Genomic DNA, 12745 nt, shown 5'->3' with positions numbered 1-12745 from the left:
ATCGAGACCACCCTGGCTAACACGGTGAAACCCCATCTCTACTAAAAATACAGAAAATTAGCTGGGCGTGGTGGCATGCACCTGTAGTCCCAGCTACTCGGGAGGCTGAGGCAGGAGAATCACTTGAACCCGGGAGGCGGAGGTTGCAGTGAGCCGAGATGGTGCCATTGCACGCCAGCTTGGGCAACAAGAGCAAAACTCCATCTCAAAAACAAACAAACAAACAAAAACAAAACAAAACATTCAAGTCTTAAGACTTCCAGTGATTTCATGAGATTCTCTTGCTTGGCTCTTCCTCCTCCTGTCACTCACCCAGCACTCTCTCCCCTGGCTTTCCACCCTGTCTTAACTTCCCACTGCTTTCCCTGTACCCATGTCCAGGCCCTGTAATAACCAGATAAACCCACCCCATGAAGGCGCTGATGCATTCACCTGTGGGTCCTCTAGCTAATCCTTTTTCTTGAGCCTCTAGTCATGTTGAGCTCAGTGGGAATCCCTGCAGGGTAGGGAGTAGCAGGCTGATCTGCCCCATATCTTGGACACGTTAACTCTCCTTAAAGCCTAGCCCTCTCTTCCAGGTTACTCTGGCTGCAATGATGTAGAGGCTGATAGAATATTGATTGATCTGTCTTCAGTGTTTACTCTGTTCTGAGTAGCAGCTCCTGGGGGTATGCTCTGCAGGCTGGCAGAGGGCAGCCAGTAGATCTGCCCATGAGCAAGGCTACCTTTAGGCAAGAAGCAGAGGATAATGAAGTGAAAAGCTGCATCACAATGTCCCCAAGGGGCTAGGTCTACAAAATTCACATTTTCAACAAAAATGTTTATTGTTTTTTTCTTTTTCTTTTTTTTTGTTTTGAGACAGGGTCTCACTCTGATGCCCAGTCTTCAGTGCAGAGGTGCAGTCATGGCTCACTGCAGCCTTGACCTCCAGAGCTCAAGCAATCCTCCAGCCTCAGCCTCCCGAGTAGCTGGAATTAAAGGCTCATGCCACTACATCTGGCTAATTTTTTTTGTAGAGACGGGTTTTTGCCATGTTGCCCAGGCTGGTCTGGAACTCCCACACTTAAGTAATCCACTCACCTTGGCCTCCCAAAGTACTGAGATTACAGAGTGAGCCACTGTGCTTGGCCACTATTGTTTTTCTATAAGGAAGATTAATTTGCAAGCCAGTACATTAGAAAGAGGACCTGGAGACTGTGTGGCTCAGGCACTGATGTGCTGTAACTGACTAGCAATGAAACAATCACATGGTGGGTGCACTTGGCTAAGCATTTCCTCAGCTTATGTTATCTCATTTAATTCTCATAACAAGCCCAAGGGAGAAGAGAAAGACAACTACTACACTTATCCTCCTTTACCCAAGAGAAACTGAGCTCAGAGAACAAATGTGTCTTGCCTTACGTTCTGCAACGCTAGGAAATGGCAGAGCAAAAATCTGAACCCATGTCTACTGATGCCAAAGCCTATGTTCAACCTAGAAGCCCTACTATTTTCTGGGTATATTAGTGCAAATAATTTCAACCTGACAAAGTTGCAAAGATACGAAGAGTACAAAGAATGTCCATCTATCTTTGGTCTAGCTTCACCTGTTGTTAACATTTTGCCCCATTTGATTTGTCATTTGAGGAGATGACATTTTTAACCTTGAGGAAAATGCTTCCTTTCTCTGAGCCTTGGTTTCTATGTGCATAAAATGGAAGATTGAATGGATTACCCTTAGAGTGAAACAGAATGTTGTTGTCTGATGAGAAGTGACGGATAAAGGCATGAGGTAAGCCCTTGGTCAGTGGTCAAGGCATAGCTGCTGCCTCTTTCTCCAGCCTCATTTTCCATCATTCCTGCACATGAACTTGGTCTCTACTCAGTTCTGGCATCTCTCCTCCACCTCCTTCCCCAGCGTACCATGTACCATCCGCCCTCACACCTTGGCAGGTACTCTTCCGCAGACGCTCAGCTTTCACTTCATCCCATTTTCATTTCCTGTAGTCTCTGATCCATTTTGGGACTCATGGCTTATATTTCATAACACGAGGCTTCAGTTCCCAAAGGCCTCCTCTGCATATATGGCTTGAACTTTTTCTCACCTATCCTTTTCCTCAAAAACAGGATTAAACTGTATGTGTGTGGACGGGGGAGGAGGGGAGAATCATAAAGAAAAGTCATACATCCATATACCTTAGCACAAAGTTTTGCTTATGGATTGAGTGGTTCTTATTTATAGAAAAATCCCAGCTTAGGAATTGTCAAATTAAAACAAGCAACTAAAACAATGAAATAAGACAAGCAATAGCATTCATGCTCTGGTTCACTGTGCTGGAGATCTAAGCAGCAAAGCTTAGAGGAAAGTACGTGAGACTGGGGATCAGAAAACCTGGATTTCTATAACCGGCAGAGCAACCTGCAGATGAGAAAAGCGAGGTCCAGAGAGGGAGAGAGATGCACCCAAACTCACACAGCACAGAGCTGGGCTGGGAGGCTCATGCTGGGTGCTTGCACTGCTGAAATGATTCGGCAGCTATAACGGCTCTGTCTGCTCCTCAGCATTGTGCCCAGGGCTGGGCAAACCACCTGAACTTCTCATCTGGACCTTCAGCTGTACGCTAGCTTATCCTGATTTGCAATGCTGCCCTGTGTGAGCTTGCACACTCTTTGCCTCCAGAGATTGTAACCACTATGAGGTTGGGTGCTGAGGTCCCATTTTCTCACTGCCCAGCAGCACAGTTAGTAGGGTCGCTTATTCCACAAATACAGGCTAAACTACAATGGGGATCAGCCTTGATGACATATGATGTAAATATCCTTGTATGACAACAGGAAAGTTGAGGCCCCAAGGGAGCACAGGCTTGCCAAGGTCACTAAGCTAGTTAATGGTGAGGTATGGACCAGAGCACACATCTCCCGACTCTGAGTGCAACATTCTTTGCTCTATGGAGTACCATCTCCGATGAATAGATGTTAAATTCTTCCCAGTAGTAACCTATTACATTAGCTAGTTTATTACTTAATACTGTAAAATGCCATCAGAATTGGAACACTTAAAACAATGATATACTGTAGGGTTATTTACTTGATCAAACATAGAATGCCTTGCATGACAAATAGACTCTTTTATTTATATTTTGTTTGTGTTTTTCTTCCATTCTTTATTTTTATTTTTATTTTCCATAGGTCATTGGGGTACAGGTGGATTTGGTTACATGAGTAAGTTCTTTAGTGGTGATTTCTGAGATTTTGGTTCATCCATCACCTGAGCAGTATACACTGTACCCTATTTGTAGTCTTTTGTCCCTTGCCCACCTCCCACCCTTCCCCTCAAGTCCCCAAAGTCCATTGTACCCTTCTTATGCCTTTGCATCCCCACAGCTTAGCTCCCACATATCAGTGAGAACATATGATGTTTGGTTTTCCATTCCTGTGATACTTCACTTAGAATAATAGTCTCCAGTCTCATCCAGATTGCTGCAAATGCTGTCAATTCATTCTTTTTTATGGCTGAGTAGTATTCCATCATATCTATATATATATGATTGATGGGCAACAAATAGACTCTTTTAGACAGAATGATCATATATGATACGAGGTTAGAGTGATTTTCACAGAGCATGGTGAAATTGTACGCATGCTTCCTGGACCAGACATACAGGTGAAGGTAACGTATCAATGGTTTGAGGCAGGAGTCAGCTAAGGTTCATGGGTGAAATTTGAACTGGCACCTGTTTTTTAAAATAACGTTTATTAGAAAATATTTATGACCATTCATCTATGTGTTGCCTATGGCAGGTTTCACAGACCAACAACAAAGTTGAGTAGGTCCAACAGGGACTGGAAGGCCTGTGAAGCTGAAATGTTTACTAATTGGCCACTTACAAAAAACGTTGCTGACCCCTTATTTAGGAAGTCCCACCAGACATGCATATCTTGGTCTCTCTTCCTCTGTTTCTCAATCTCTTCGCCTCTTTTCTCCTTCCTTCCACTCTCCATATTGATGGCTACAGTTCTGTGCTTTGGGATGAGGTTCTATCCGGATGTACCAGACATCCTTCCAAAATAGCCCCATTCTCCTTACGAAGACCCTAAAGCTTAGGAAAGACAAAGTACTTCCCGACTATACCTCAAATCTGTTTCATAATGGATCCTATTGCTGAAAATAGGATTTGAGCTGATTTAGTTTGGAGCTCAGAATGTTCTGAAGGGAAAGAAAATATGAGAAGAAAGAACAGATATTTCTTGAGCATCTTTGGGTAAGACCCGACACCATCGACTCTGTGCTGACTCTGTGAGGCAGATGTCAACAGCTCCATTTTACGCAAAGGAAGCACCCACGGGTTAAAATCCATCCGGGGACACATGGAAGTGATGACAAGGTGAGGTCAGGACTCAAAGCCAGGTCTGGCTGAATCTAATGCCAGTCCTTATTTCTCTTATCGCATATGCTAAGAGAGAGATCTATGTACAAACACTTGTTAGATGTTTCCTCTCTCCTTCTGCTCCAAGCCCCGCTCCCCACTGCTAGCCCCCAGTGTAACCTTTTCTGCCATGCAGCCTTCTGGCCTGGTTACATCGTTCCCAGATGGCACACACAAAAGTCACACTCAAAGAACTCAGGCAGAGTGCGCTTTTCACCACCAATGCTTAGGCCCTCTTACCACTGCTGGGCATGACTTTTCTGGTGTCCTTGAAGTGGAAAAATAGGGAGAGATAAGGCCTCAGCTCTGCTTACCAGGAGCAGGAAAAAGAAGGGAAGAGGAGAGCAGGCCCTTTTCAAGCAAGCAGGCATAAAGCGAGATAAAACAAGAGGGGGCAGACAGAAAAGCAGCCTCCAACCTGAACACCTATAAGCCAGACCCTGTGCAGGTGTTTCTTTCATCCATTCACTCGTCGTTCATTCTTTCATTCAAAATATACACCCAGTGCCTACTAGGAGCCCATCCCCCTGCGCTTGGTGTTGAGGATAAAACTGGACACAAATGACAATGTGTCTATCCTCGTGAAGTTTCCAGTTCAGTGGAGGACACAAATAGTACTCAGGGAGCATATCAGTAAATGTAAAATTATAGTGGCAACCAAGTCTACAAAGCGGGTACATCACAGCATCTGGTATGGAATGAGACACGGAAATTAACTCAGGTACGGACAGCTTGGCAGAAAATATGCCATTTAAGTGGAGGTTTCACGTGAGGGGGGGCAGGTGAATGAGTCAAATGGCGGGGAAGAGCATTCCAGGAGACAAATGTTGTGAAGGCTGTGGCAGGACAGATGCAGGAGTGCTGGGGAAGAGGTCCTGGGGAGAGGTGCGGTGTGGAGGGATGGAGCAGACAGAGCCCTGGGGAGAGAGGCAGGGCAAGACCACTCAGAATTGCAGGTGGGGTAGCGAGTTTCCATTTCACCCTGAAAGCAAAAGGAAAGCATTGAAAGCTTCTAAGAGGGGAAACAACATGATCCATATTTACATTTGTAAAGACGATCACTCTGGCTACATGATTGAGAATGGGCTGGAACACAGCAAGGGAGACTGTAGAGGGGACTCTTAGCAGTTTTAAAGCAAAGGATGCAGGTGGCAGGGACAAGGATGGCAGCAGTGGAGAAGGGGAGAGCTTGTTGGCAGAAGTTGAAGTTATAAAGAAGATACTCATTATTTTAATCTTCACAATGACCCTGTGAGGGAGATGCAGTGACTGCATTTTAAAGATGGGAATTTGAGAATACTGGTTCATGTCCCATGGAAGAAAAGAGGCAGAGCCACGTCTGAGATTCAGGCAACTTCCCAGCCTCAACTCTTTCAGGAAACCCTCCCATATTTACCTGCTGTTTATCGTGTCTTTCTTCTCCCAAAGCTGGGCTAATCTGAAACACTCAGTTCAATAACTTTGTCTTCCAAAATCTTCTAACATCTGAAACAGTCTGAACTTCAGTGCAGGGTCCCTAAGAATAATTTCACCATGCTGATCGAGTTGCTTTTGAGCATTCCTCTTAAATCTCTACTTAGAGATTGAAAAAGTGAGACTCAGAGATCAGCAGGGACTTGGCCAAGGTCACACAAAAACGTTGTGGCAAAGCCAGGACTGAAAATCACTGTTTCTGTCACACACAGACGGCCCCAAAGACTCAACTTCCTTCTGAGCACTTCAAAATGGTAAAGTTGAATGTCTTTATCAAAGCCCACATGCCCCGAGATTTGGGAAACACAGCTCAGCTCCAACTTTGCAGATAGACCTGAAATGGTTATAGTGAATTCATATGGAGTCCCAAAGGCTATTAGATGACCATTCTCAACTAGCACAAGGAACTACCTTTCCTGGTACTTTTATCTCTTCCTTCCCTCACCTCCTTGCACTTCATCATCCCTTCTGTGTCACAGCTGAGCGGGCTCACACACCCCTGGGCAGACCACAGGGAACTGCTGAGTCATTGCGTTTGCTAAAGAGGAGCTGAAATGGTGATGGCAGAGGAACAGGAGAGGACTGCGATGTTACAGGTCCAGGCAGGCCTGGGGGTGTAGGGAAGAAAGAACCCATCAGAATAGCCAAAGGGGACAACAGAACCATTCTAGTGTCACAGTTAGACCCTAGAGGAGAGAAACAGGAAAGGGGAGTGGCACTGGACATGGGGAAGGTAAACAGGGTGCAAAGGAAGCTGGAGCTGGAAGCCAGGTACATCCCAATAACAGGAGATTCTCAGAAATATGCACCATGTCCCATTCACATACAAGTAAGAAGAGATCTCAGAGATCAAATTAAATTGGCTCCCACTCGTCCACTCTCCCATGTTTCAGATTAAAAAACAGATCTGGATAACAAAAGAGACTTTACTAAGGTCACACAGTGAGTTGGTAGCAGATCTGAGACTCCCTTCCTGTCCCCACAGTAAATCCTTCTCAGCAACTTCACTCTGCCACAACTTCTCTCCCTCCCTACCTCCACCTGAATGCTTCACAGATATCAAGTGATTTTAATCTTTAGAACAACTCTCTATGCTTTAATCTTAATATCCTCATTTTACAACTTAGGGAATTGATGCACAGAGATGTTAAGTTCCATGATTAATATGGCATTGCCAGTAAGTGGGGGGGGGGGGGGCTGGGATTTGAACCCACGTAACCCACCACCAGAATCCATGCTTTTAGTACTACGCTCTGTGTCAGGCCTCTGAGCCCAAGCTAAGCCATCATATCCCCAGTGACCTACACGTATACATCCAGATGGCCTGAAGCAACTGAAGATCCACAGAAGTGAAAATAGCCTTAACTGATGACATTCCCCCATTGTGATTTGTTTCTGCCCCACCCTAACTGATCAACGTACTTTGTAATCTCCCTCACCCTTAAGAAGGTTCTTTGTAATTCTCCCCACCCTTGAGAATGTACTTTGTGAGATCCACTCCCTGCCCCCAAAACATTGCTCTTAACTCCACTGCCTATCCCAAAACCTGTAAGAACTAATGATAATCTACCACCCTTTGTTGACTCCTTTTTCGGACTCAGCCCGCCTGCACCCAGGTGAAATAAACAGCCATGTTGCTCACACAAAGCCTGTTTGGTGATCTCTTCACACGGACACGTGAAACACTCTGTTGCTCTTATGCTCCTGGACCTCCCTTGGCTCACCTCTGTCCTGTGCATTTTTCCCATTAAGTCAGTGAGTGCTGAAGGCACCCTTACTCCTGCCCAAAGTATATGAAAGAGAAAAAATGGATCACAGCCCTTTCATGAGGAATTCTGGTACTTGCAGACTGGGACATTGGGTTCTAAGTTCATTTGCCTAGAACAAAGATGCTGCAGAACCAAATTCACTCTCTGTATTCAACAACAAAAAATTGTGGCAGCTGCGACAGCAACAGCAAAAACCTAACAACATCAAACACAGTATTAAGAATGTTCTCCCTGTGATCCTGCAAAAAGGGTAGGGTAATTTATGCTCACTGAATCTAAGCATTCAATTCCTTCCATATTCTCTCAATTCCCCTCCTTGTTGTCTCCTTTTCTCTTAGCATTTATCACCATCTAATAGATTTGTATTTTGATGTAATACAAACCCCACAAGAGTAGAAATTTTAAATTGTTGCTTGGTTTGTGTCCCCAGTGCCTAGAAGAGAAGCAGGCATGTAGTTGGTGCAGAACAAATATTTGTGGTATGTGTGAAAGGGAGAAAGAAAGGGAGGGAGGGAGGGAGGAAGGGAGGCAAGGGAGAAAGGAGGGAAGGGGAGAGAAGAGGAGAGGAGAGGAGAAAAGGAGGGAGGGAAGAAGGGAGGGAGAGAGGAAGGAAAGAATGAAGGGATGGAAGGACAGAGAAAGAAAGGAGGCGCTAGGTTAAATCTTTCATCTTGGGGCCTGTAGCTTGCTTTAGCTTTTCTAAGTTGAACACAAATTTATGGGGGGCATGCTCAGTGATAGATGTTTTTTTCCAGTTATCTATAAATAGCCCAGGCCTGCTGAGGGGACCCATTGACTTCCCCAGCCCTACTTCTGGCTGCTGGATTGTGTGAGGGAGAAGACCAGTCAAGAATCATCAATCGTCAACTTCTAAATCTCCAATGCAGATTCCAGGAAGCTGAGGATTGCTTCTTGGTTTTCTGGCTAACATCAAGTGGAGAAAACTGAGGAATGGGAAGGAGTGAGATGCAGATTCCATTTTTCCAGTGGCTACCGAGGCTGCAAACATGTGCAACATGTCAATGGCAACACTCCTCCCACGTGGGGCTTTTCAGTGAAAGATGCCAGAGGTGAGGAGATAGGAAAAACAACAATGAGAACTGAACTGACATTAATAATGTCTGACTTATTTCGCTCTTAGCATACACTAGGCACCATGATAATTTTTTTACATAGCTTAACCAAAATTCATCCACAGCCCCATGAGGCAGTTACAAGGTCCAACTTGTAGATGAAAAACTGAGGCATACAGAAGGCAAATAACTTGCCTAAGAGCAAAAGGAGCACACAGAAGCTACGGGGATCTGCACTCTTGCAATGTCCACTGTGCATGGATAGAATGCATGCAGAATGGTTTGTGAGAAAGTTTCCTCCTCCTCCTTCTCCCTGCCCCAGCTACTTCTAAGCCCACTTCTTTGTGGAGGTAGGAGAGGAGGGCCAGGTACCCTGCCACATGACCTGGACCTGTTTTTTGTCACAGGACCTTCTTTTCAGTGGGTGGCTAGAGCCCATGCGTGGATCTGCCCTTTATCACTGGCACGAAATCAATGTTTGCACCCCAGAAGGGTCTATTCCAAGAATGCAGTCTCAGACTAGCTGCTTTCCTGTCCTTATGGACAATCCAAGATGAGGAATTACATTCACAGGCAATTGCCTGAAATATGCTATGTTTTCCCTTCAGAGCACATTGAATAATCAGAGAATGATGGATCTTGGCCACAGGTTTCAGACCTTTGTGGAGTCCTGCTTCAGCATTTGGCCATTCCCCTACATTGAGTGACACTGGGAGAACTAATTATGCACCAATACTGAATTTTATCTGTTGAAGAAACCGTCTAGAAAGTCACATGGTACCATCTTTATACATACCAAGTAGAGGACTTTATCTCTGGTCTGGTAAGTAAAATTTCCTGAACAAATGCTTGATTCTTTCCCATTAACCCTGTACATTTTATTTGAGTATGTTTCCCTTTACACTTTGACTGCCAGGAATTTCTCACTTAAATTGCCAGCCTCTTCTAAGAACTACAAAACAGTATGGCAGGAATTATTCTGCATCAACCCAACCTGGGTTTGAATAATTTTCCTTATTCTTATTTTCATATTAATATGATTAGTTATTTCATTTCCTGTTTTGAATTTTTAAAAATCTGCATAAACTAAAAAAAATCCACAATATTTTTTGAGGAATAAGGTAGGATACAAAGCAAATAAAGAATAAGTCAAGAAAATGATATACTGAAGGTCACCAGTATAGCCAGGGCAGCAGATACTAAGCTCAGTTTTAACCAGATTGGGACCAGGTTAGAGAAGATTTAGGATTTGCTAGGGAACACAAAATTTGTTTCCAGGATTTCCTTCTACAAACTCTGGTTCCGGAACCTTCCAAGGACACTATTACCTTTGCTGCGGCGGCGACTGCGGTACTGCTCCGTGTAGAACGTCAGCTGCGTTTCATCGTCTGCCTCAGAGCCCGACGTCCCCTTGGCTCTCCCAAAGCTGATTCCCCCTGTGAGGAAGCACAATCTATCAGTCAGCCTTCCAGGCCTCCAGAAGTTTGTGAGATTCCTCAACCATCCCAGAGATCAGCAACCCCAACCCCAGACTTCTCTGTAAATCCCAAGCCACCCAGGAGTCAATGTGATGAATGGAAGGAGTTCATGCTCTGCAGTGAAGCAGATCTTGGCTCCAAGCGTGGCTCAGCAGCTTCTGGGCTGTGTGACCTTGACGGGAAATCACACCTTTCTGAGCCCTGGGTTCTGTCTTTCTAAAATAGGGATAAAACTATTAACCTTGTGAGATTGCTTTGAAGATTAAAGGAGATGTAATATATAAAATACCTGGTCTGCAGTAGGTCTTAAATAACTGATAGCTATTGTTGCTTTTGGTGATAAGCAAACACTCTAGAAAACACTCTAGATAACTTAATTTTAACCACATTTCAATTAAGTGCTTACTATATGCCAGGTTCAGAGCAAGACGTTGGAGATACAAAAATAAATAGGACTCAGTCTTTGCCAGGCAGGGGATCATAAGCTAGTCAGGAAGACAAATGGAATCCTAAGGAGGCTTAAAGCTAATTCATGGCTTCTGTTTACCACTCAATGAGATGCTAGGAATATGGGGGAGTGCAATTTATTTCAACACAGAGGGTCTGAGAAGGTTTTATGCAGGAGCGAAGATTTAAGTCAGGTCTTGAAGGATGGATGGCGCCGCACTGGTAGAAAAAGGAGTTCCAGCAGAGGTACCAGCTTGAGCACCCTCAGGAATGGGCCATGTGGGCAGTCGGAGGCAACATTAAGTGGAGAAATGACTGGGAAGACACATAGGGGGAGGACTTGGGTGCCAAACGGAGGATAGGGAGATTTACTTTGGGTGTCATGGAAGGTTCTAGAGCAAAAGTATGAATTGACCAGCCGTGATATGTACAAGGAAGAACACTCCAGTGGTATCTAGGCTGCAGGACGGGTGCCAGGCAGGGGAAGCAGTCAGGAGGCTTGGTGACCACCCAGGTGAATGGAGGTCTGGGGCTTGCAGGAGGGCCTGTGCAGTGAGGGTGGGAGGAGGAGATGAGTGCAAAGGGTGCTTCAGAGACAAACTCAGAGGACTGTGGAGGGAAAAGGGCAATGCATTCATATGCTGTGAATGACAGATTGCAGAAAGGATAAGAAAGAAGGCTAAAAGCAATTGTGTCACAATACTAATAGTCATTAATTCCAAAGAGAGAAATATGGGTATTTTTTATTTTTATCTTTGTGCTTTCTGCATTTTTAATTGCTAAAAAAAAAGACAGGATATAGAAAGAGAGGGATTAAAGGATTGGTAAATTATTTACTCTAGAGAAGAAATAACCAGGAGAGAGAGCCTCTGAGGATACTGGGCGTGAGTAGATGGGCACAGGAAAATAAGGACTTTGGTTTTTAAAATTGTTTTATTGATGGGGCTTCAGACATCTACGGTAATAGACTTTCTGGGAGGAGACTTAAGAATCTGGTAAAAATGGTTGTCCTGGATGGAGAATTAAGTGGCTGAAAGATGGGAACAGAGGGAGGCTACTTTTCTCTACAAACTCTTTGCATCTTTTCAGTCAAGCACCATGCAAACCTATTACCTATTCGAAAATTTCAACTGAGGAAAAGAAAAACATACATTAGAAGGAAATGTTATTCAATTCACGAAAGAACTTATTATGTAATTTCCTCACGTAGGGTATTTGAAATGGCATTCAGTATACAGAAATTCTACTTGCAGACACTTTTTCTGCAATATGGTTATTACACATTCATTCTTCTAGCAACATTGTTGCACAGTCTACTGTGTACCTAGAAGATTTGTAGACATTATTGCAGACAATCATCATCATGATATACTCATAAGAGTGGTGTAATTAACAAACTAGATAATAAAGCAAAGATGCAAAGACATGCTTAGGCAAAGTTACTTGCATAGTCACACAGCTAATGACTAGGAGAGTTAAGCTTTGAGGCTAGTCCGTCCAACTCCAAATTTGGTCTCTCTGTAATACAGGCATTGTTTTCCTTAAAATCACTCACCAGTGAACCCTGAAAGAGCAGATCATCCTTTGAGTGTCAAGGTGCTAAGCACGGCATTCAGAGCTTTGCACCCAACATCTCATTCATACTACTGAATTCATACTACCCTTAGGAGGGAGGCATCATTGTGCCTACTTTACAGATGAGGCAAGTGACGCTCAGAAAAGAAAAATGATTTGCTAATAACGAGTGAAGGTGGACTTTGAAACCAGGTAGAACTAATGCTCAACCTCAAATTTCTAGTCACTTATGATGCTGCGTCTCGGTTTCAGGCTCTGTAAAATTGAAAGATTAATATCTGCCTCCCCACACCCATCCTTCCCTGAGACGGTATGTTCTAACGAGTGGGAAAGTACAAGGACAACAACATTTGATCTTTGTCCCAAATGTGTCATCAGGCAAGGTCTGTCCCAGAGCCTTAGTGCACAGTTTTCCCAATCCCCAGCAACTAAAAGCAGGGCCTGGAGACATGAGGAGACTTCAGATTCTGCCAGATTCAGTTCTCTATTTAAAGGCTCTGCTTTGAAATGGAATTGGCAGGGAC

The 12745-nt window shown here is 44.2% G+C and overlaps 1 protein-coding gene across 1 annotated transcript in view; it reads right to left on the bottom strand.

Moving 5' to 3' along the window:
* Positions 1-12745, bottom strand: part of ASTN2 (astrotactin 2) — a 982181-nt gene that overhangs the window by 644619 nt on the left and 324817 nt on the right. The window contains exon 5 of the mRNA XM_011950063.1: positions 10050-10157. Within this exon, the coding sequence (XP_011805453.1) occupies positions 10050-10157 (108 nt within the window). The remainder of the gene's footprint in view (positions 1-10049; positions 10158-12745) is intronic.

Source organism: Colobus angolensis, unplaced genomic scaffold, assembly GCF_000951035.1.
Source record: "Colobus angolensis palliatus isolate OR3802 unplaced genomic scaffold, Cang.pa_1.0 Scaffold301, whole genome shotgun sequence".
In the NCBI taxonomy this organism is placed as follows: Eukaryota; Metazoa; Chordata; class Mammalia; order Primates; family Cercopithecidae; genus Colobus; species Colobus angolensis.
Note: the sequence above shows the minus strand (reverse complement) of the source record. Positions and strands in the feature narration are given on the sequence as shown.